This window comes from Lepisosteus platostomus, chromosome 13 (assembly GCF_059453375.1).
Source record: "Lepisosteus platostomus isolate fLepPlt1 chromosome 13, fLepPlt1.hap1, whole genome shotgun sequence".
Lineage (NCBI taxonomy): Eukaryota > Metazoa > Chordata > Actinopteri > Semionotiformes > Lepisosteidae > Lepisosteus > Lepisosteus platostomus.
The window spans coordinates 42,230,802-42,254,111 of record NC_142623.1 but is presented as its reverse complement, the minus strand read 5'-3'; the positions used below and the strand labels follow the sequence as shown (position 1 = coordinate 42,254,111).

General features: G+C 44.8%; 1 protein-coding gene across 4 annotated transcripts; it reads left to right on the top strand.

Annotated features, from left to right (window-relative positions):
- Window positions 1-1,562: 1,562 nt before the first annotated feature.
- On the top strand, window positions 1,563-12,753 carry slc26a2 (solute carrier family 26 member 2). Of its 4 annotated transcripts, XM_088604726.1 has the most exons (5): window positions 1,563-1,753; window positions 3,390-3,656; window positions 6,788-7,387; window positions 7,698-8,437; window positions 9,165-12,753. In XM_088604726.1, the coding sequence occupies exons 3-5, from the start codon at window positions 6,803-6,805 to the stop codon at window positions 9,961-9,963; spliced, it is 2,124 nt and encodes a 707-aa protein (XP_088460852.1). In that variant the 5' UTR covers window positions 1,563-1,753; window positions 3,390-3,656; window positions 6,788-6,802; the 3' UTR covers window positions 9,964-12,753. The 4 variants fall into 4 exon arrangements, 3 of the variants coding, with proteins under 3 accessions (XP_088460852.1, XP_088460851.1, XP_088460850.1); XM_088604725.1 differs by lacking the exon at window positions 3,390-3,656 and having other exon boundaries at window positions 1,566-1,753; XR_015926192.1 differs by lacking the exons at window positions 1,563-1,753; window positions 3,390-3,656 and having other exon boundaries at window positions 6,779-7,387; window positions 9,165-10,203; window positions 11,461-12,753.
- Window positions 12,754-23,310: the final 10,557 nt, after the last annotated feature.

The window sequence follows — 23,310 nt, the reverse complement described above, 5'->3', positions numbered from 1 at the left end:
TTCTCATAAATTTCATTATTGCAAAAGTGCTCTAATCACTTACACAACTGACCTGAATCTATTATCCATTTTTTTAACAATGTTTCAGTATTTCTAGAAGGTAGCACTGAGACCAGTGCACTTCTTCCCCATTTTTTTATTTTCCTCATTAGAATAACCATCACTTGTCTTATAAGGTAGATTTTAATTTATTTTAAAGTTCATGTTCTCTTCCAGCTAGACCATTTTTACTTTTACCTTAGTCAGGTCGATAACCAGCTCATCTGATTTTCTGTATTTTAAATTGTATCACACTGGGGACTGAACGTGCTTTTTAAGGCATTTTTCTGTAGGCGGGCTTCAACACCTAAAACCCCTAAAAGATTCCTTTTCTCGTGCTCTCATGTACATTTGCAGATCCAGCTTCTCTCTTCAGCCTCTCTCTGAGTTCTTGTACCACTGAGGCAGAAGACTTTAAGAAAGTTCTCTTGTTTTCTTTTTGTTCTCACTGTTGCTCTGGGTTTTTCTCATCCTACTCCAACTAACCTACTGTTAGCTCCCGGCTCATGATTCCCAAGCTGAAGTCCTCCTCAGCTACTCGACACATCAGAGTTACCCAGGCTCAGATGCAACCAGTTCTTTTGGTGCATGTCTCTCCAATCATGCTTTCCAGAAAAGACCACCACAGATGTTTTGTCCCTAAATTCCCAAGCTAAATCCTTAAAATTGCCTTGTTCTACGTCAATTGTTTCAAAATTGACCTTGACACCTGAACCCTCTTGGGCTCAGTCCAGCAGCTCGTCCACCTGTTGCAACCTGGGCATGGGGGCAGACAGGCAGTACACCACACAGGACACCACATGGGACTCACACTGTCTGCACATATTGAAAGTCCGAGTGTCCGAGTCCTCTGCTGGGTCCAGCAGCTGCGATCTGCGACCCCTTCAGTTCCTCCCTCTCAAACCTCCTGGCCACAGATCAGGACCCCTCTGCAGGGGGTCGAAAGGAGTCCCTGTGGTGTCGTGGGTGTGGGCAGAGCTAACTGCTCGGGGCTCATCGAGGATCAGGCTGTCCGCAGGTGCACTGTGTACTCACACCCTCCTCCAGGGCCCCCCTCTCAGACGGAGACCCAGTGAGCCCTCTGTCGCAATGTCACCTCTGAGCTCTGAGGTTATTAACAGTGGTTGCTCAAGGAGGACCTTTGATCCAACAGAAACAAGGAAAGATGGATGGACCACCCTTACAGAGATCCTATGCCAATTTCAAGTCAACCTAGTCCTTGACATCTGTTGCCCCCTAAACCCGTTTTTCGTGACACTGGCACTCCCTCTACGGCGTGTCTTTAAAAAGTTTTTAAATTGAAACAGCGGGAGAACAGTTGACAACGCCTCCAGGCGTGAACTGAACCAGTCAAGCATCTTCTTTAAAGTTAATGCAAAGTAATTTTAGTTTTAAAAAAAAGGTTCTAAATGGACGGTCGTTTAATTCCAACGCTGTGTGCATCATGTCTGATGACGTGACCTGCTCGTAACTGCGGTGCCTGCGCCAGTGGCCGGAGTTTTTTTCCGCTGGAAAGCTGCTGTCACCAGATTGCCAGGGCTGAGGCAGAACAGCGGGGCCCTCCCCTGTCATGTGACGGGGGCTTTATGGCTGCCCGGAGCCGCTCCGTCGCTCTTCCCCTGCGCTCGACACGAGCGAGTCACAGCAGCGAAAGATGTCTGTTCACGACTGCCCGTAGCAGACAAGGCGAGCCGAGCTTCCGAGTGGAGTGCAGGTAAGTGCCTCTGAAGGGTGACGCACTGTGAGTTTGGTGACCGATAACTACACTAGCTGGCTGTTGCATTCTGTTTCCTGACTGTTTGCTAAGTGCGCTCAGTGCAAAATAGTACACGTAGCAACTTAAAGTAGGTTACCGGGTAGTGGGGTTGTCAATTCGATAAAGAGGAGTTGTAATCCCATTTCATTGCATGTGTGCGGACGGAAAGAGTTACAAATAGTAACGCTATCTTGAATCTCTCCGCTAAAAGTGTAGCTGGGTTTTTAATTTAAAAACAAACAAACGGTACAGCACTTCTATGCGTAAATGCTGTGAATAAGAATAGACAAGCGTTGGTCTTATTTTGCAACTTTTATGTACTACAAAAAAAAAACGAACACGGAGGATCGAACCGAAATCTTGGACATCTGGGAAAGCTGCGAGTCCCGCGAGTTCGAATCGGGTGGTAACGGCGAGTGTGCACCCCCCCCTGACCTTTCCCTTCTCAGCGACTCCCGCTGTCCCCTGAGAAGCGCAGCTGAGAATCCCTTCTGTAATGAACAGAAGACGGTGTCTTTAAAGAGCAGGTAGCCAGGACCTTGGTTTAGCATCTGATCCGGCGCGCAGCGCCTCATCACCTCGAGCACAATTACAGTAGTAATTTCCCAGTCAGAACGTGAGCTAGTGGGCATCCCGAATTCCAGCTTCCTTACTCTATGGAGGTGTATTTTTTTTTTTGCATTTCTCCCATTTGCAATATACCGGTTTGAATGTTCCCCCCTGAAGAAAATCTCCTCAAAGATCCAGTAGTTCTTGGTTGTTTGCAAAACGGGGTGGGGAGATCAGTGCAGTTGGAGATTTGCATATTGTCAGACTGGGCATGCAGGCCTTAGGGGCTACATTTGAACTCCTTTGCATCTACCCGGTGGTGTGGTTGAAGCGACTGGATGTGACCCTTGGGTCAGTAAGTTGCTAACTAAAAATGAGCCCGGTGGCCTCCTGTCGCATGTCCCAGACCTGTAAGTGCCTGTGGATGTAGTGTTAGCAGCCCTGACGAAAGCATGCAGTTTGGCAAGCTGCCTCTTCTTTCTGACCTCTCAGTTATCAGAATATTGATTTAATCAGGCGACCCCTGTCTCTAAGTCTTTAACCCTTACCTGTACCACTTCCAGAGCTGTAGCTGTGCTGGACAGGGTGGAGCATTGTCGTTTTAGTGTTTTTGTCTATTGGGGAGTTCACACAAAACCGCCTCTAGTTCTCTTTGCAGTGTAATGGCTCATTTTTTTCTGTGGCTCACAGCTTAGTGAGGCATTTGGTGGAGAAGGGACTTCTCTAGCCCTTAATAAGGAGTACACTTACACATGAGCTTTTTTATGTACTACAAAAAAACGAACACGGAGGATCAAACCGAAATCTTGGACATCTGGGAAGGCTGCGAGTTCTGTAGCCCTTAATAAGGAGTACACTTACACATGGGCTTTCTGCAGGGGGTTTCTTGAGATTTAGGACAGGCTTCCCTGTTGAGATGGAAGATTTCTGTAGGTGAAGGATCTGGATTAATGCCAAACCGTTGAAACAGTTAGACAGTAAGTTATAGACACCTTTAAAGATTAAAATACACAGTTAATGTGATGCGATCTACTGTATTTATAAGAAATGCAGCGCTCTGGAAACGAAGATCTGTCGGATCTGGCGGCAGGTCTGCGAAGAGCTGGAGAGCCCGGCGGACAAGTGGGGAAACGCGGTCCGAGGCGGGGATCGAGCCTGCAGTAAATCTAGGTGCTGAAGACGAACAGCAGGAAGCAAGTTCACAAAGAAAGGGAGAGCAAGCGAGCCAGACGGTAATCCAGAAGAGGAAACCCCCAAAAAACAAACTCGGTCAAAAAAATGAAGAAGCTCATGAAAAAAACCCCATGACCAGGTGGGAAAACACAGTAAAACTCAGCGCTGTGGTATCGGCGTGGCAGGTATTAAATACCGCGTATTAAGCACATACAGGTGGGATTGATTTTTTTTCCATACCTCATTGTTATGGCAACGGTCATATCTCAATAAAAGGGCCAGTGTTTTGTAGATCTCAGATCTAACTATGAGGCCGTCTTACTGAAGACTTGTCAGTAGTGAAGGCCTTTGTCCTGCGTGCGTCAATCCCACCTTAATTTCTTCCTCGCCTTTATCTTATGCGTTTCCAGTAAGGAAAGCGTTTTAAAGCATTCATCTCTGCCTTTGGGAGGAGACGGAGAAAGCAAGCAGGTTTTGATATTACCCAAGGAAAACCTTTTGTTGGTATTGTATGTCCCAATGCAGAAATTGAATTTTTTTTAAGCGTGTGGTTGATCTTTTTTATTTTGACAATGAGCTGGAATACATTTACAGTCATCACTCATTGTGCTTCTTGAGGGGATCCCTAAGCGCGCGCATTCACACACAGAGGGGATCTCAAGTCTTCTCTGCGGTAGTACATGCGTTTTATTTCTAAAGTATTCTGAATGGCAGCAGTGGAGTTTACTTGCAGGGCAGCCTCCTAGTATTTAAGATAAGATCGCTTTATTGGCCATATACAATTACTTGTATTATAAATTTGTCTTTTCACATACCCCATCCTGCTCTCCATGAGACACACAGACAGGGAGAGAAGCTGGGGGTCAGAGCGCCGGGTCAGCCATTTATACAGCACCCCTGGAGCAGCTGGGGTGAAGGGCCTTGCTCAGGGGCCCAACGGAGTAGGATTCCTCTGCCGGCCGCGGGATTTGAACCGGCAACCTTCCAGCCACAGGCGCAGATCCTTAGCCACAGATCCAGCGCTCCGCCCTGTATCTGTGCACAAGATCTGTACATCCTCCAGCAGGAGATTTGGAAATCCTTGCTCAAAATAAAGAGGGACTGTGGTAAAAAATAATATTTTAAGATACCTAAAACCTTTGGCCCATTTGACTTTTCTGGTTGCTAGTAGATCATTTTTCCGAGGCCGTCATTCACCCATTTCTTTCACAGGGCCATGACAATGGCTTTCCACTTGTCACTCTGGTTCAGGGTTCACGGGGTTTAGCCCATCGGAGTTGGTTGTTACTTTGAACCCGAGAATGCGTTAGCGTGATCCCTAGACTGATTCCAGAGCAGTAATATCTTATTGTCTCCTACTGTAGGCTGTTTCTTCAAGCTCTGCTTTCCCATGTTATAACTGTAGTGTCTGCACTCTGCATGTGTCTATATGAAATGTTTATAAATCTTTATAAAACGTCTTGAATTCAGTCTAAATCTTTTTTTGGGGGGGCAGATTCTTTGATACGTGTGGTCTAATCCTCCTTGGCTAGTGTCATATGTATTATTTTATAAGGATGTAGGCCATTGCTGTAAGTTAGGATGAGCAGTGGTTCTTTTAAGCCAGTATCTCGTTTCGTTCTGTGTATGGTTTTTGCCAAGGGGTGTGAACAGAGTACATACTGCATCGCTGGCTGAGTGAAACTGGCCTTGAAAGAAAGGCTTATGTATTATGGCCAATGGAAAAACGTGTGCTGTGCACGGATCCTTCAGTAAAAGAAGGCCAGTATTTCATGGCCCTCCATCCTCAGACATGTTTATTTGGGCTAAATGCCAATAAGTGTGAATGTCTCCATTTAAAAGTGAATTAAGAAAATGCTTTTAATAAAGTTTGCCATTTAGAGATGTATAACTACAAATATTCGTCATGCATGCTCTTGAGTTTGTAATCCATACGGTGGTACTCGGTACTGAACCTGTGGTCATAAATCTTAGTTTGGAATGACTGCTTTCTTTTTTACGCCGTGCGATAGGCTGAAATCGTACTGAAGATCAAACCTGTGCCCATCACAGCCGATTGTTTCCAGATAATGTTGTGGTACACTAATAAGTATGTGGTCTTTTGACATACCCTAGATTCAGCTTCCTGTTTACTGCACCCCACAGCTTTCAGTTAGGATGTGTTAGACAAAAGGAACAAGACTGCTTTCACCTGTTCTATGATAGTTACTGCTTCCATCAGAGAGAGAGAGTGAGAGACTGATAATAGTGGCTTAAGTTACTTTCCAACCTCATTTTGTGCATAAGCAGCTTTGTAGTTTTGTCAACGTTTGTAACTGACTTTTGTAACAGCAGTGGTTAAAACGTTTTTGTGTTTCGTACGAAGCCTGGCAGTATTGGTTACATAAAGGAGTGAATTTGAACGCCAGTCATATTCTGTCACAGTGAAGAAAAGTGCTTCAGGAGCCGCTCAGCCGAGTTCATGACATATATTTCATTTGCTATTATTACTACATGTAACAACTCATGCCGTTAAAAATTTTGAAAAAATATACAGCTACTAGAGTGTATCCCCATTGCCATTAAACTGAGTGCAGCAATGGACAGGAGTGATACTAGTGAGAGTCATAGATTAAAGCAATTTTTTAAATTATAATGCTAAAAATGACCCCAAAGCAAGTATTGATGAAGTGGGAGGTGAATACTAGGCATAAGCTTGCTGTGCATTATTTGTGTGATGCTTCAGAGGCCACAGCTAACAAACTGTGAGATGTTACTGGCTCTGCACTGGCTGACAGGAGAGCTGGCGCCGCCTGGAAGAGAGGCACATCACTTCAAGCCGGCAGGGAGCCGAGAGAGCTCAGGCCGAGCAATCCCGGCTTCACTCCTGGTGTTTCACTTGGGGGATTCTGGCCATATCCAGTTGGAGACGTGAAATTTTCATTCTTTATTATTTTTTTGCAAATAGAATTCCTTTGCTTGCATCCTACTAATGTGTAGAGGGTACAGATATTTAAAAAATGTCTGATACCATGAGGTTAGAATCAGTTCACTTCCTCTTTTGCTATTGTAATGATTGCCGATGCAATACCTCCAGAGAGTGACAATGGAAAAAAGTAAATGCCAATTACTGGCAGTGAGGTTTGTTTTCACTGTTGCCCAATTCCAGTCTGACTGCAACAGGAACTGGTATAATTCGTCAGCATGAGATACCACTATTTCTCTGATAAATAGTGAAGGATGTGTGTATTTGTACAGACTTAGCCTTTGCTTTGTTTCTTCATGGACAAGGTGGAAGCAGAAACGATGGCAGGGGAGGACCAGGGGGACTCGTCGGGGGACCAGGCTGGAAGGAAGAGGTTTAACCCGGTGGTTTTAGAAGAGCAGGAGAAGGAGACCAGAAGCTTGAAATCCCTCTACGCCAGGAAGGTCAAGAAAAAATGTTCCTGCGGACCAGCCAGAATCAAAGGTCTTCTGTTTGGGTTTTTTCCCATTCTGTCATGGCTGCCCAGCTACAAGCTGAAGGAGTGGATCATTGGGGACATGATGTCTGGGTTGATTGTGGGCATCCTCCTGGTGCCCCAGTCCATCGCCTACTCCCTTCTAGCTGGCCAGGACCCCATCTACGGCCTGTACACCTCCTTCTTCTCCTGCATCATCTATGCCCTGCTGGGCACCTCGCGGCACATCTCGGTGGGGATCTTCGGGGTGCTGTGCCTCCTGGTAGGGCAGGTGGTGGATAAGGAGCTGATGGCTGCGGGCTACCTCACGGAAGGCAACCAGACGGCTGTCCCGGGCCCGGGCAACGCCACCGCGGCGCTGGACTGCGACCGCAGCTGCTACGCCATCTTGGTGGGGACCACGGTGACGTTCATGGCGGGAGTTTACCAGGTCAGTCCGCTGAGTGCTGTGAGGGGAGACCAGGCGTTGGTGGTATCGCCGGATTTGGTATCTGTGCATTGGGGGTTGGTTGAAATCGAATGGGCTAAACTGTTGTGAGAGTGGCAGTCTCTGAAACCTTCCTGCCAAGACAACACTTGGAAAGCTGTCATTCTGTGAGCATTGTGAAGACGTAGTTTCCCAAAATGGTATATATTTGAAAAGCTGTTCTAAACCTGCATGAGCACCCTCCCTGACTGCATCCCCATTCTTCACCTGACTGTTTGCTTTCCCCGTCCTGACAGTGTTTGTCTCCATCCAGGTGCTGATGGGAGTCTTTCAGGTGGGCTTTGTGTCCGTCTACCTCTCGGACTCCCTCCTCAGCGGCTTTGCGACCGGCGCCTCCCTGACCATCCTCACCTCGCAAGTCAAGTACCTCCTGGGGATCCGGCTGCCCCGGACGCAGGGTCTGGGCTCTCTGGTCAAGACCTGGTTCTACCTCTTCCAGAACATCAAGGACACCAACGTGTGCGACCTCGTCACCAGCCTGCTGTGCCTGCTGGTGCTGGTGCCCACCAAGGAGCTGAACGACCGCTTCAAGGCCAAGCTCAAGGCTCCCATCCCCATGGAGCTCTTCGTGGTCATCGTGGCCACCTTGGCCTCCCACTACGGCCGCTTCCACGAGGTTTACGGTTCGGACATATCCGGGACCATCCCAACAGGATTCCAGCCCCCCATGCTTCCGGCCTGGTCCCTCATCCCCAACATAGCCCTGGACGCCCTGTCCATCGCCATCATCGGCTTCGCGATCACCGTCTCCCTCTCCGAGATGTTCGCCAAGAAGCACGGCTACGTTGTGGACGCCAACCAGGAGATGTATGCCATCGGCTTCTGCAACATCCTACCCTCCTTCTTCCGCTGCTTCACCACCAGCGCCGCGCTTACCAAGACGCTGGTGAAGGAGTCCACCGGCTGCCAGACGCAGCTGTCTGGGGTGGTGACCGCCCTGGTGCTGCTCCTTGTCCTGCTGGTCGTCGCTCCCCTGTTCTTCTCGCTGCAGAAGTAAGGCTCGCTCTTTCCCTTTCCTTTTCCGGTCCTTTTTTCCTGGACTGAATCGGAATCGTGTCCGCGGTGCAGATGCAGAAAAGCACCATCGTTCAGGGGTCACAAATTGCATTGAGAGATTCTTGAACTGGTTACCCAGTAGTTGGAAACGAGTGGGCTAAACTATCGGAGAGCGGCAGTCTCTGAAACCTTCCTGCCGGGCAGAGAGATTTGTAATTCCCTGAGCATTGGGAAGATGTACGGTTAGCCACAATGGTATAATTTTGAAAACAAAATCCTTCAGCCTGGTTGGGGATGATCCCGATACATGGTTGGCTGTCAAAAGCCGGATTTGTCTCGTGTACGAACGTTTTCTTAATGGATACTTCAACGGTAACAACCCTTGTTTATCCATTTGTCGTATGTGGATTGACGCTGTATTTTGCGTTGGCTCAAAACTAAAAGTATAAAACGTCAGGTTCATATACATATACTGTACATCGTACAGAATGGCAATATGTAGCACTCTGAACCTCAATGATCTTATTTCACAAAAATGCCAGAGTTTCAGGTTTGAAAGAGGAGGGCGGGGGGTTATCTTTTGATGATTTCCACACTGCTTGGGGGCTTACGGCACTTAGAAATGTTAGTCAGTGTGACCTGCGTGCCTGTTACTAGTGCAGGTGGTAGTCCTCTTTCAGGGCGGTGTGAAATTAATACAGCGTTGACGTTCATCTGCCTCCAGGTGCGTCTTGGCGGTCATCATCGTCGTCAACCTCAGGGGCGCGCTGCGCAAGTTCTTGGACGTCCCCCGGATGTGGCGAGTGAACCACGTGGACGCCGCCATCTGGCTGGTCACCATGGGGACCTCGGCGCTCCTCAACACGGAGCTGGGGCTGCTGGTGGGCGTGCTGTTCTCGGCGCTGTGCGTCCTGGCGCGCACCCAGGGGGCGCCGGCCGCGGAGCTGGGGCGGGCGGGCGAGCTGGAGCTGTACGAGGACCTCGGCGCCTACAAGGGCCTGCGGACCCAGCCCGGGGTGAGCGTCTTCCGCTTCGGGGCGCCCATCTACTACGCCAACCAGGCGCTCTTCAAGCGGGCCCTGTACCGCCACCTGGGCCTGGACCCCGTGAAGGAGAAGTCGCGGCGCAGGAAGCTGGAGAGGAGGAGGAGGAAGGAGGGGGGGGGGGAGGAGGAGGAGGGAGGGGCCGCCGGGGATCAGAACAAGGCCGAGGAGTCGCCCGCCCGCATCTTCATCCCGCAGCGGCCTGGCTGCCACACCCTGGTGCTGGACTGCGCGCCGGTGCTGTTTCTGGACACGGCCGGCGTCAACGCCCTGCAGGAGGTGCGCAAGGACTACTCGGAGCTGGGGCTTCGAGTCCTGCTCGCGCGCTGCAACGCCTCCGTCCTGGACTCCCTGCGCAGGGGAGGGTATCTGGAAGAGGCCGGCAGCTCGGCGGGGAAGGTGTTTTTTACCATCGGCGACGCTGTCGGGTACGCTCTTGCGCTTTGTTCCCAGAATGGAAATGGGGAAACGTGCTGCTGATGGGGGGCTGGGGTTTGGTTTTTTTTTTTATACAACAATACTTGGTTGTTTACCGTGCCTTTGTGTCTCAATATTATATAAGTCTTTGCTCTCTGCTTCCTTAGAAGGCGACGTTTTCTTCGGATCTGAAGAACGCGTGGTTTTTGTCTGGCAGTTCTCTGTGCACAAACGCAGCTTCGAAAAGACAAACTAGACGTGAAGCATATCCGTCTCCCCTCTTTGGCTCGTGCTGAATTACAGGTGATTTCAGTCTCACGGCTGATCGATTAAGCTAGCAGGATAAACCGTGCTTTGTTGTTTTATGTAAACCTCCTTGAGAAAGGTAATGCATAATATTACTGGAGCACAGGACTGGTGAATTGTCACCCCAACCTTGTTTCAGATTTGTTTTTTACAAAAAGCACTTTATACATTTCTATGGTCAGTAAATGAAAGATTTTCACATATTGCAGCAATGTCACCAGTATGCCTAGAATAGTTTATCTATAAATAATAGGATTGCAGCATAATAAAAAACACTGCCATGTAGGATTTTTTTATACATTTTTGGAGAAAGACGTCTTAAATATTTATTAACTATATTTATGTAACACTGCTGTAAAAAGTACTGGAAAGAACTGTGCTTTGTCTCTGTCAATCTGAGCAAAGAAATGAGCTTGTATTTACACTAAATGTGCAGTGCCTTCTACTAGATCTCACACTAATTTATTCCAAGGGCTTTCCTTTGTGTGGTGCCCTGGTTTTCCAAGACTGGGAGTGTTCATGAACTCTGGTCATGTCCCAGAATTATGCAATGAAAGGGCTGGAGGTGTTGTTTCCACTGAAACCAAATGGGGGGAAATGAGGGATTCTATGAGAATAAACTATACATATGAATGTAGTATCGCACAATACACCTCAAAAATGTTCTCTCCTCTCAAGACCAAAAACTAGTGTAGGTTAAGAAATTGTGATGGACGTCTTTGTCCTGAAAGAGGAGGAGGGGGGAGGAGTGTGAATTTCCTTCTTTTCCACCAGTTCTGATGTAGTTCCAGTCACTTTTTTCCCCGTTATGCTCTACTTTGGTGATCTCTCCCTGGCGCTTTTCCAGGTGAATGGGGAAAAAGAAACTTGTTTGCTTCTTTCTTTAAAATGCGATAAGCAGGAATAAGTCAATAAGTCAAACTCAGAAGGCTTATCTACAGTTTACAGTATAAAGGAAGAGTTACAATTCCTTTGTAATCAAAGTGCCTTTTTGATTAAAGTGTTTCAGCCAAAATTATCATGCTGTGCCTTAAGTTAATACATACTTAATCGTGTAATAGTGATATTTTTCCTAAGATAATATTTTTAGAAATGTTGTGGATGTACTTTTTCACTCTCAAGTCTTCATAAGGATTGCTGTTATTATGAAAAAAAATAAACTGTGAAAGACTGCCAATATGAATTGTATTGGTTTTATACAGAACTGTCCTTTTAAATTGATTGTAAGTCAACACTGCCCCCTGTTGGTTGCAGATCTGACCTGAGAAGTTTTGTCCACATATTCTAATCGCGCTCCTCCTTCTGGTACTTTTATTTCTGATCCGGTAAGAAGCGCACGCGGTTTACATTTCTTAAATCAACAAGTTTGTGCGTCAGGAATAAGCATTAATATTTAAAATATTTGCTCACAACTACTGTATGACTTTTTATTTTCCAGCATATGTTATCAGTAGCCCGTTTGTACGTACTTTTTGTATATCCTTTATTTTTTCTCGGGTTTTGAAGGAATCTGAATTGTGTTTTTCAGTAATGTTTTATATTTGTTTAATTTTCAAACTGGATACACCCGTCTCTGCGGTGCTTTTATTCTCGGTGTTACCGTTTGCAGTTTTTCTCTTCCGAGCTAAAACGTCGGTGCCGACAGCCCTTGTTTATCCATGTGTTAAGTGTCATTTGCGGAACCACAATCAGCGCTACCAAAACACCTGTTCTAAAAAGTTTCGAATTCTTGCAGATGTGTAACATCCTTGTGTTCTGAAGTCGTGTGAACTCCATCATTGTGCTGGCTCTCCCACAGTGCACTGCAGCAGAAGGGCATTATTCTACACACACAATCCACTTTATGTACACAACCACGTATATACAGTACAGTAGGGTCCATTGCACCTGTTGTAGACCAGCCTTAGACATGGTGGGGGAAATGTATAACCGTTTTTGTTTTGTGTATTCTTCTTCGTCTGATGTCGAATTTTCTTTTAAACAGAACCGTCGTCTTATGCTGTTGTACTGGTTGTGATCCCGGCGTCTGAGCTGTTTGTTAAATGTTTCTCCCCCCCGCGTAGCTTTCAGTTTAGTGTTGCGTCACGATGAAATGTTGTAAACGTAGTGGAAGCTTTTTTTTTTCCGGGGGGATCTATCTCTACCAAAAAAACAAAACAAAAAAAAAAACAAGCCAGCAGAGAAAGTAGCGTCGAATACTGTTCTGCTGGGATTGCTTTCATTTCTCGCACAAAATAAAGTAACGATGAAGTGTTCAAGTGTGGGCTGCCTACTGGAGTCCAGATGTCGCAGGTTCGAGTCTGGGCTGCTGTATGTCTCCAGCCAACTGTGTCTAGGAGTAGGATTATTAATGGAAGCTATTTATTAACGAAAATTGCTATGTACTGTATGTGCAGCAAAAAACAATCTACCACCTTGTCTTTGTCACTGACGAAACAGGGCTCCTAGACTAAAACCCAGCTACTTTTCCTGAAGGGCTTTTTAAATTCTTCTGTTCAACTTGTCTGCTTTGCAATTATGTTACCTTTTAATAAACAGTTGAAATGATTGATTGTAGATCTGTTTGTTTTTTGTAGTTCTGCAGTTAACCTCTCATTACAGAGTCCGTGAAGATGAAACGTGAATCTTTGTTACAGAACTAATCATGGGTTTAGGTTTTTATCCTGCTGTAAGGAAACGTTTCCTTTAGGATAAGCCTATTTTGTTTTTGGTGCTTAAAGTAAGAATTTTACATTTCCTGATCCTTGTCCTTCATAACAGTTTATTTGGATTGTATTCATTGGGGAAAAAAAAGAAGAAAAAGCGATACATGTTCAGTTTAGAGCTGTTATATTTTTCTTTGTTTGAAAGAAAGGGGCAGGAGGCTTTCTTGAAATTAAGCAAGGCTCGGTTAAAAATCAAAATTCAGTACCTTGATGCAAAGCAAACAAGCTACCCCAGCTAAGGCTGTATCAAATGGCTCCCCTGCTTACTGTAGTAAATATTGACAGAGTGCATCCGGTTCTGAACTGCTATTTATACTGTAGGCCTGTGTGTTAGAAGTGGTGTAATTAACACTAAAGGTTAACACAGTCTTTACAATTACATGGATATGGAGGTTGTCTTTAAAATATAATACATCTTTAATTTTGTTTTGTAGTTACTTCCATCACAGCTACTTTATAAGCTGCTGAAATGTAGATCTTATATTCTGGTAACACTTTTACTGGACTGGGCTTTAGCACAAGGAGATAGAACAAAATGCTTATAAACCTTAAAGCAACATAGGGTTTTGCATGAACAGTCCTTGTCCGCTCTCTCTCTTTATGGTCTCTTCCATCTTCTTCACCTGTCTCTGCATTAACTGAAGTTCTGCTCTTCTCTTTCAGCTGAAGCAGTCTCATTGTGGACCAATATGGATAATGATCTGTGATGTCATTTGCACAAAAGGCTGTAAAGGATTAGGTGTGTTGTTACATTGTGCAGTGTAGTGTTTGTGGAGGAGTTTTGATGGTTGTTTTTAGCCTTATTCAAGTGTGCTTGAAAAAAGCATTACAATTCGATAGGGATGTCAAGCTGTTAATTCAGATTAGACTGGTGAATAATCAATTATTCTTCACCAGTCACAGCATAATGAAGTCTCCCACAACAAACACATGTTTATACTTGCTTAGAGAAATCTTCAGAAACAAAACATGCTTGTGAAATAGCAGGTGCAGTGAGCGACCTTTTTCTCCAGCAGCATGACAGTGCAGCATTTTTGTAACCAGTTTATATAGAAAGTTGTGCATATAGACAGAGTGCTGCTGAACGTGCAAATCTGAAGGGCTCTTGAATACTACATTGTGTTGTAGTCTGCAGTTAAGAGGCTCCTGCCACACTCAAAGTAATGAGGAGGATAACACATCTTATCTGCATTTTTGTGCCAACTAATTTCTAACTTGCTGCATTAATATCAGAAATCTATTAACACAATATATCTCCCTTCACGATTGCTTTGCGCAGTCTTCTTAAAGACACTGTTTTCCTGGTTAATTCAGCATGTTATTTGAAATGCTGCTGAAACAAAATAATGACTTCAAAGCCAGCAGAGGGCAACCTTGCTCTGTAGGTCAGACCATTTCCACTTTAAAAGCAAGAAAGGATCTAACCTGTAGCAGAGAGCTGTACAGTATCTTGGTATAATGTCCTAAATGCATATTAAATACTCATTCTAAAGATTTAGCCACTTTGAGATCAGTGGTAACTTTCTGCCTGGAATTTCTATTATCCTGTTGGAAAGCTGTCTGTGCCCAAGGTAGGGGTCACACGCATCCAAAGCCTACCCTGGAAGACCAGGGCAGGGCTGTACCCAGGACAGGCAGGACACACAAGGGCACTATTTAGAGATAGATAACCCAGCCAGCGTGTGTTTGGAAGATAGGATGTAAGACTTGTGAACAAGACGGAACCTGCCTGGTCCAGAATCGAGCTCAAAACCCAGGCCACCATGATGCCAACTCCAAATTAGTGGCTTTTCCAGATGGCTGGATGAATTTTCAGTTTTTCACATGTTTACTACTTGTCAAAAGTGAAAAGACCAACACAGCATAGTCTTTTTTAACATTTGATGATGATGATGATGTGTTAATCAGGGTATTGATGTTGTAAAATTATGAAAAGTCATCTTCAGATGCACCAAAGCATCTTTTGAAATGAAAGTGAAAAAACAGTAGAGCTTGCTTTGAAACTCGGGTTTGCTAAGGGTGTTATTCATCGGAAGATCAAAGGCTGATAGCTTGTGGAAGCAAGCAGGTGTTTCATGTTCGCAATGCAAGTTTTTTTGACGGGTTTAGCTCCGTATTACTGTGAGCCTCACACTGGAAATGTCACACTCTGCATGTTGAAGCACTTTTCAGAAGGATCTGTAGTAGCTCCTGCATCTCAGTGTGGGACTTTTAATGATGTCTTATTAAGCAGCAGTAAGATTTGTCACTGGAAACGTACTTGTGTAACAGTTCTTTTGAGGTTCTTGGTATAGTACAGTACATGCATGTTGTCTTGATATTGCAATTAATCACTGAGCTTTACATATTACTTAATTACCCAGAGCTGTGACCATGTTTAGATAGATCAAAGGACACTTCATGTTATCTGAATATTGCTTGAACTTCTAACCAGCTAATCAGCTGACAGCATTCCAGCAGAACACAGCTACTCAAAAGAGGCTTCTGTGGGAAAAGAGAAATGTGAGGAGGTGGACTTCCAGAGCCCTGCCTGGGTGCCAAGGTAGCAGCGCAGCAACAAGGCTCTGAGCAGACATTAACAGAGGCACGTGCTAGCAGGATACAGAAGTCTTTGTCCAAGGCTGAATCTTGCACCATGAGTGTAGAAAAGTGTTGTGATTCACAGAGTCCTACCATAAGATGTTCATCGGCTTTGACTAGGGAATAATGCCTAAGTGCCAAAATGTGAAATGGAGCAGGCGCAAGCACAGCTGTCTGGAGAAGCTGATGCGGACTGTTGTGCAGATGGTAACCATGTATAATGCGTGCAGTAGTGCTGGGGGTACCACCAGAAAATTCTCATGTTCAGATATGGTGGCCTCTCTGCTATGCCCTGAGCAGCCCAGAAGCCTGTGCTGCAGTGATTCAAAGCGTGACACAACACCTAAGCTTGCTCCCCTAGTACACGAAATACCAAAGTGCTCTGGTAAAAGTTTTTGAGAATTGTTTCTCAATGGTGTGCCAGTAGGTGGCGCCAGGCCGTTTTTCAACAGATTCTTAATGGTACCCCAAGCACCCTAGCGGCAGAACTTGTGCTAGAAGTGCTCTTTCACATTGAATGCTGAACCAAGTTTCTGACAGTTTGTGGTCATTACAGATCCCATGGGACCCTGTCTTAGTCTTGCCTTAACTAAATCTGCTAAGAAATTCCCTTCTTCTCCACCTAATTTGGTCGTTAGTGAGTTGCATGTGTCATCTAGAAGAGCAAAACTTCAAAGGAGGATGAGTTGAATCCCTTCCTACTTACAGTAGGAAGTGATAAAAACCACTGTGCAAGCTATTCTTTTTATTTACTAGTAACCTATCTAAATCTAGTGGTAATCTAAACAGGGACTAAAGCAGCAGACGATCGTTTCTATGTCAGATAGGCAACCCTCCCCCCCAAACACATGCAGAGAATTGTAGAAACGTTCACCTGCAGAGCTGTGTGACACATATCAGCCTTGTGCATGAGCATCTGTGTCAGGCTCTGCATGGTGCACATAGACAACACATTGCAGCCCCTCTTTGAGCATGGTTGTGCCTCAGAATTTAGGAGTTAACCGGTCCTGGAGGTTACAAGCTCTTGACGTTCCTGCCTGAGTGAACGTTCACTCAACGTTCACAGAAAGTAAACGGTTCTGCCACAGTGTTAAGTGTCTGTGTTCATCTGACACTGCATGCACTTGGCGTGCTATTTTCTGCTTCAGTGATTGTCTAACTACCTACAAAGAAGTAAGACATTATAAAGGGGATGATATTTATCTTAGTGCAGGCAGTTGTGTTTATATACACCACTGGCCGCACTTAACAGCATGGTGCCATTAAACAGCCATTATGCTTCAGCAGAGTCATCACAGGCTCCGTGTTCAGGTCACTGTGGTGAGCGTGCTGTCTCTTGCAGCTTATAAAATATGTAGAGGGAAATGTAGTGGTTCTATTTTAATTCCAGAAAACTTCAAAGCTCATTAACATCAACCCTACTTATGTTTCGAAAGCACAGAAGACGTGAAGGGGCTGCAGGCACTAGCCGACAAGCTCTTCATTTGTGTTTTGTTGGAAAGTAAGAGCCCCGTGGAGATTATTGTAAAACCCGTAGCACAGTTGCCTGCTTAGGGATTGTTGTGAGCAGCATTAATGGAGTAAATCAAACCCCACAGGCACTGCTATGGCTTTGTTTGCCCTGTATTTATTACTAGAATGGCATGTGTCCTGCATTTCTGTCAGGGCATGTGTGATTGTTTGCTGGCATTAAGAGAGAAATAAGATCATTCCTCACTCCAGCAACGGTTTTCCAAGGGTTTCTTGTTTGTTGACATTTTGAATCTGCCGTTGCAGAGGCGGTGCGGTTTAAAGCTCTGATATTGAAGCCCTTGCAGCACCATACCAACCATTAAGTAATACATACTGTCTGCAGACACAGCCCTCTCTAGCAGCCGGGCATTGGGTGCTTCTCTCCTGTCATTGCAGTTCTGCAGAGGAATTCCAGCCCTGATATACTGTACTGCCAGTTGTGCAGCATCCCATAGTGAATCATTACCCCAACAAGCTAATGCTATATCCTAATTCAGACCATCGAACCCTGGGGAACAGTAGGGCGAGCAGTGGAGCATTAAAGCACGGTACCTGTCTAAAGAGTTCATCATCTGTGCCCACCCAGAAGAGGAGACCCACAATCCTCTGGTCTGGTGTCCTAGACACTTGCTCCACACTCATGCCAAGAAGAAGGATCTTGAAACAAACTTAGAAACGTTCCCGAAGATTAAGGCTTTAAAAAAATGAAACATGAACCTCCCCCTGCACAAGCAGCATAATGCGTTAGGAAATCCACATGTTGCAATCCGCCTGCAATTCACAAACTGTCAGATTCTGCTGGCCTTCCCTCTTAGTCTTGAAACACCAGCGCTTCCCATAGCTCAGGAAAATTCAATGCTCTCAGCAGGTGTGGGGTGTTACTGCTCAGTCACAGGCTGTGTAAAGTCAAGGGATAATCACTCTAGTCTGTTTGATGTCTGGAAAATCTATAAGGTACAAATACATACAGTACGGTGATATTGATTCACTGCTGGTGCATAGATTATGTTTCAAAAGAAAAGAGTCTTTCACAGTTCTTCCTTCATCTTCATCATCAGGCTTCCCTTTTTTCCATTCTTTGTCACGGGCACTAGCATGAGGTAGAGAGAGGCTTTTTTCCTTACAAAAAGAAAAACAACAGCAATCTTTAAAAAAGATTGTTCCCAGACAAAGTTTTCTGCCTTGGTTCGACATCCCCTGTGATTTGCAGGCCTGATCTCGGGAGACAGCCCCGACATCACAGATGTGTTCCAATGGCCACCTGCTGGTAATAACTATTGTTGTTTCTGCGAAATGGTCGTTTTTAGAGGCACAATAAAAAATAGTCTAAGGCTTGTCAAAGGTGCTTTTCTTGTGATTAGTAAATTGCTTACGGCATAGCATTATAGTAAATGTACTACCTTCATTTATTACAGGGGGAGTTTATAGGTTATCTTTGGAAGTGATGATGTATGATACATGATGTATATATACGATACATATGTACATATATTTTATAGTCATATTAAAGTTGTAGAATTATTAAGGAGTGATAAATATACATATTCATATTTAAGAAGATATATCTACCAGTGTCCACAGGATCGCAATATATGTATCTGCGCATACCATCATGTTTAAATTTCATGATGATACTTGTCAAGTGCAGCAGAAGACTCTTCACAATGGCCATTAACATCAAGTTTCCTTCCTGAAGAATTTTCATATGTATTACTCCTTCAGGCAAAGTTCCATTTCTGGGTGTTTGTTTAGCTTCGCACTGACGACAGTCATTGTGTCACTGAAACATTTGTACAGTACTTTTTCACAACTATTTTTTGGCACTTTAAACTGAATTTTTTCCCTCTGTTTCAGAAAGGACTGTATTGTTGGGTACTGTTAGACACTCCTTGTTGCTTTTCAAGGTACAAAGTCTGAAATTGAATCTTAATTCAATTTCAGATTTTCTAACACTTACAGACAGAGGAGCATTATGGGACAGCTCTTCAATAAAAACAATAGAAATACTTTGTGAGCCGTATAGTCTTAAAAATTATTAGAGCATGTGGTCTGCAGATTATGGTGTGTGTTATGGTGAACTAGATTACTGATATCAAAAGATTTAATTACTATTTTCTGCTGCTTATTCATCCTATTTGTGCTTGACAGGGTTAGGCATGTTTGAGCTCTTTCTAAGGAAAGGGAAATTAGTTTCCATTCATCTTGCCCGTCTCCATGTCTATAAATATCTACAGCCAATATATGTGGGGATTGTGTGAGGGAATCTGGTTGCTCAAAGTAATCTCTCTCCAGAGTTTTAGAGTCAAGATCATTGCCCTGGCATCACGAGAAAGATTGTGCAATTATTTGTTTACTGTGTGGAGTATGCTTTTGTGCTGTGTGAAAATGCCTGGATAGTCTTTAAAGTTTGAGTCTTTTTTACCAGATGTGTTTATTTATATTTCTCTTCCTTAGGGTAGATACTGTACACTATTATAAACAAAAATGCTATTTTAACTGTTATGTTACGGTCTCTTAAAAAGTATTGCCCAGAAGCCAAATGTGGGTCTGTATTTCATTGTATCGTTTCAGCTTAGCATCGTCCATTTTTAAGTGATATATTTTGAAACGATATCACATATGCTGTAGTTAACTTCTGTATATCAATGGTTAAACTGAACTTGGCTTGCAGCCCTTCTGTGACCTGGACACAACGCAGACCTGCGAACACACCCGGCTGTGGGAGTCTTTTGGCCTGCAGCACATGACAAGCTCCTCGGTGCTTAACAGGAACCTGGGCCTCCATCGCTGCCAGCTCGCGGCTTCCAATACGGTCCCAGGAATGGCAAGACCAGGCGTGCCCAGCTGGTGAAACACTGGCCAACGCGAGCTTGCCCAGCCCCGGCGGCACTTGGCCAATTCTGTGCTAGCGAACCGGAGATCCCGGCCACAATCAACGACTCAAACAGGCTGATGTGAACCGGCAGCGTGTGGGCTGCAGCAGGGAGCCTGTGTAGTGTGTCTGGTTGCCCCGCGGCCAGGGGTTCGACCCTGCTGTCTTATCTCCCAGCACACTGAAACCGAATCCAGGGAAGGCGAACGAGTCCAAAAGTCCAGCAAAAACCTCTCAGGCACAACAAAGCGAACGCTGAGCAGTGCACTATGAACCAGAGCATGTACTGTACTTGGAAACGGCATGGAAGTGAACTTAAAATCCAAGAACAAGGAGCACTTATTCACCCATGAAGTGGGGGAGTCTGGAATAAGCTGCCCAGCCATGTAGTTGAAGCTGATACCCCGGTTTCTTTCTAGAAACAGCCGGATGAGATCCTTGGATCGACTTGCCGCAAACTACCCAACAGGCTCGATGGGCAGAGCGGCCTCCTCTTGTCTGTAGCCTTTCTTACGTTCTTACGGTGTTTGTAAAACCTTTGCACGGTATCAGGTTCAAGCTGAAGGACCTGTGTTTCACCTCCACTCCTGCTGAGCGCCCCCTACTGGTTGTGCCACTTGACAGAGCCCTCTATATCATGAGCTGATGTGAAATATTTGGCTTTGTTTTTCAGTTAAGAAGTCATAGCACTCGGACAACCAGAAACGTCTGCTTATTTTAGCAGCAGGAAACACACACAGAAGGACCGGGCCTCTCTGTTTCCATCACAGTTTTCTTTCTTTAACAGGACACAAGGTCCTCAGTCCTTCCTTTGCCCCTTTGTAGACAGCAGCAACGACCTCACTTATCCCTCTAATTAACAAAACACATAAAACCAACGAAGACGCCAGAACGAAAAGATTCTCCGAATTCTACTTCAATCTGATTAGTCAAAAGAAATACATCACCAGCCATTTAGTTCTACTGTGCTTAGCATATTCATTCTTTTCCTTCAATGTTATTTTTTTAACTCATACAACCTGTAAGAGCAGTCCAATCTTCTCCATTAAAAACTAATTTCCTCTCTGACACCTTGACACTTAATATCAGGTGGAGGGCAGCTGATGGCTTTTGGAGGAAATTACCTGTTTTGTGTCAGAGCTTTTATGTCTTCATCGCTGGGCAGTTTTTAAAGCATGAAATGCTGAGCAAAGCAGCCTGTTGTATGAAGCACAAAATTGGTCATTGGAGGTAAGTACAATGTAGCAAAGGGGTTTATATATAGATACCGTATATAGCTTTGCAAAGAAAGGGTCTCTCTAAAGAAAGATGAATGCTTAGATTTAAAATGGCCTGTTTTGTGAATGTATGCGTATACTGTAAAATGTGGCCTTCTGAATGCTGCTGCTATTACCTTGGCACAGTGGGTTTGTTTTGTTCAGCTGCAAGACTAAGATTCGCAGGCTTTCTTTTCCAAATAATAATAATTATTATTACCAATCCCCCCCTCCAAGCACCTAACCACTCTTGGAATTTCCTGTCACGCAGAAACAGAAAAAAGAGCTGGTGGAGCTGTGGTCTGTTTCGCCTTAGCTGCCACCAGGACGATCAAGTCCTACTGCTGCCCACATGAGGACTGAAAAAAGCGGCAGGTTTTGTCCATCTGTCCCCTTTACCTGCTGGGTGTCCTCCTGGAGTAGCCCTAGCCCTGGAGCGGGCACTGTCTCTACAGGCTTTCTAGCGGTCTTTAAAACAGGAGCACCTGAAGAGCTGGGAGTTGGACAGTAACCTGCTAAATTAGCTCATTAAGAGCCGAGTTACAATGAACACCTGCAGACACACTGGCTCTGCGGGACCAGGAGTAGACAGCCCTGAAATGAACTACTCAACACTGGCTTCTGTACTGGCTTTTCTCCAGTCATTTACTGTACAGTACAGGTTGAGGAGTTTCTGAGATGAAGGCCTTCACATCTGTGTCTCTCCAGGAGTTGCTGTTGTCTGGGAGTAGACATCCGGAGAACCTTCTGAACCCTTGTGTAAGACCCTTGCTTTTGCTGTAAAAGCCCTGTTCCCCATTATACATTCCTGTGGCATTTAGTTTAGACCAAAATCCCCCCATATTTACCAATCAGCTCAAACAACAATAAACAGTTTTAGAGGAATTTGAAAGGAACCTAGAAAACATAAAAGTCTGGGTTATTTAAGATGTCATGGAATAGGCCACACAAAAGACCAGATGAAAGAAGCAAGTTCCAATGAGGGAATAATGCATTTCTCCTGTCTTCAAAGGATCTTGTGTCCAGACATCTGGTGTCTCGGCTCAGAATCCCTGGTCTTCCTTTTACTTTCCAGCTGCAACCTGTCCCACCTTTCCTCTGCCTATTCATTCAGCTTTCATGCACAAAACCCCCAGTCCCAGCTAGGCCATGTACATCACATGCAGTGTCTAAGATGTAGGCAGATTTTAACCTTGAGAAACAGAGAAAGGGAAAAAAAACTCCTAGGCTATCATTTTTAAATTCGCAGGGGAAAAAAGGCCGGTTATATATGATATTTGTCTTGAAGGATGAAAAGAAGAAATATCCCTGCAGTGTACTGGTATCCCGTCCTGTGCCCAATGCTTGCTGGGATAGAGTCCAGCTCCCCAGTGACCATGAATTGGATAAAGAGGTTAGACAATGGATGGATGGCAAAGAGGAAAACATGGTCCATAATCCATCATCTTGAAATATATTCATCAGATATAATTGATCTTGATCACCAGTCTGCAGTGCAGTAAATAGAAGAAATGATAGGCTCATGACTTTTAATAGGAACTAGTTTGCCTGCCACATGGTGTTAGACGTGCTGCACTGAGCTGACACAAGCTATACAATTCCGTATATTGTGTATTCGCTCCTGGTCCTGCAGGGCACCCGGTTTTAGAGGTAATTTAGACTTCATCAAGAGAAAGGACCTGAAAACAGTCATATTAATTCAACTTAATCGGTCATTTAGACCAATTAAGTTAACAATTGATTCAAATAAAGTCATTAGAATTGTGTTTGGACATCGGTTGATGAAATTACAGACGTGCCAAAGGGTTAGCTGTTTTTAAAAGCGAGATTTTCGACTCTTAACTCGTGAAATTCATGACCAAAGACGTAGCAGAAGGCACTGCAGCGTTCCTTGCTTATCTGCGCTGGCAGGGACACGGAGCAACACTGTACTTCACTGTTCAGATTACTCTCCTGCCAACAAACATTTATAAAAGGTGTGCTGCAGAATTTTAGGTGGGTTCACCGATGCCAAAAACTCAATCAAAATGTCGTGCTGCACGTTTGATGTACATACAGTACCTGTACATGACGGAGAGGCCCCGCTCTAAAAAAAATCATGTCTCACACGTTTTTCCAAGTGAGACCTTCCAAGAAAAAAACAAGTTTGAGGGTCACACTAAACACAAAAATTGCCTGC

Excerpts from the sequence above, each read along its gene's own strand:
- slc26a2 (XM_088604724.1), top strand. The coding sequence starts at position 6,779 with ATGGACAAGGTGGAAGCAGAAACGATGGCAGGGGAGGACCAGGGGGAC. Across the intron at positions 7,388-7,697 it reads TCATGGCGGGAGTTTACCAG|GTGCTGATGGGAGTCTTTCA; the intron begins GTCAGTCCGCTG and ends GTCTCCATCCAG. Across the intron at positions 8,438-9,164 it reads CTGTTCTTCTCGCTGCAGAA|GTGCGTCTTGGCGGTCATCA; the intron begins GTAAGGCTCGCT and ends ATCTGCCTCCAG.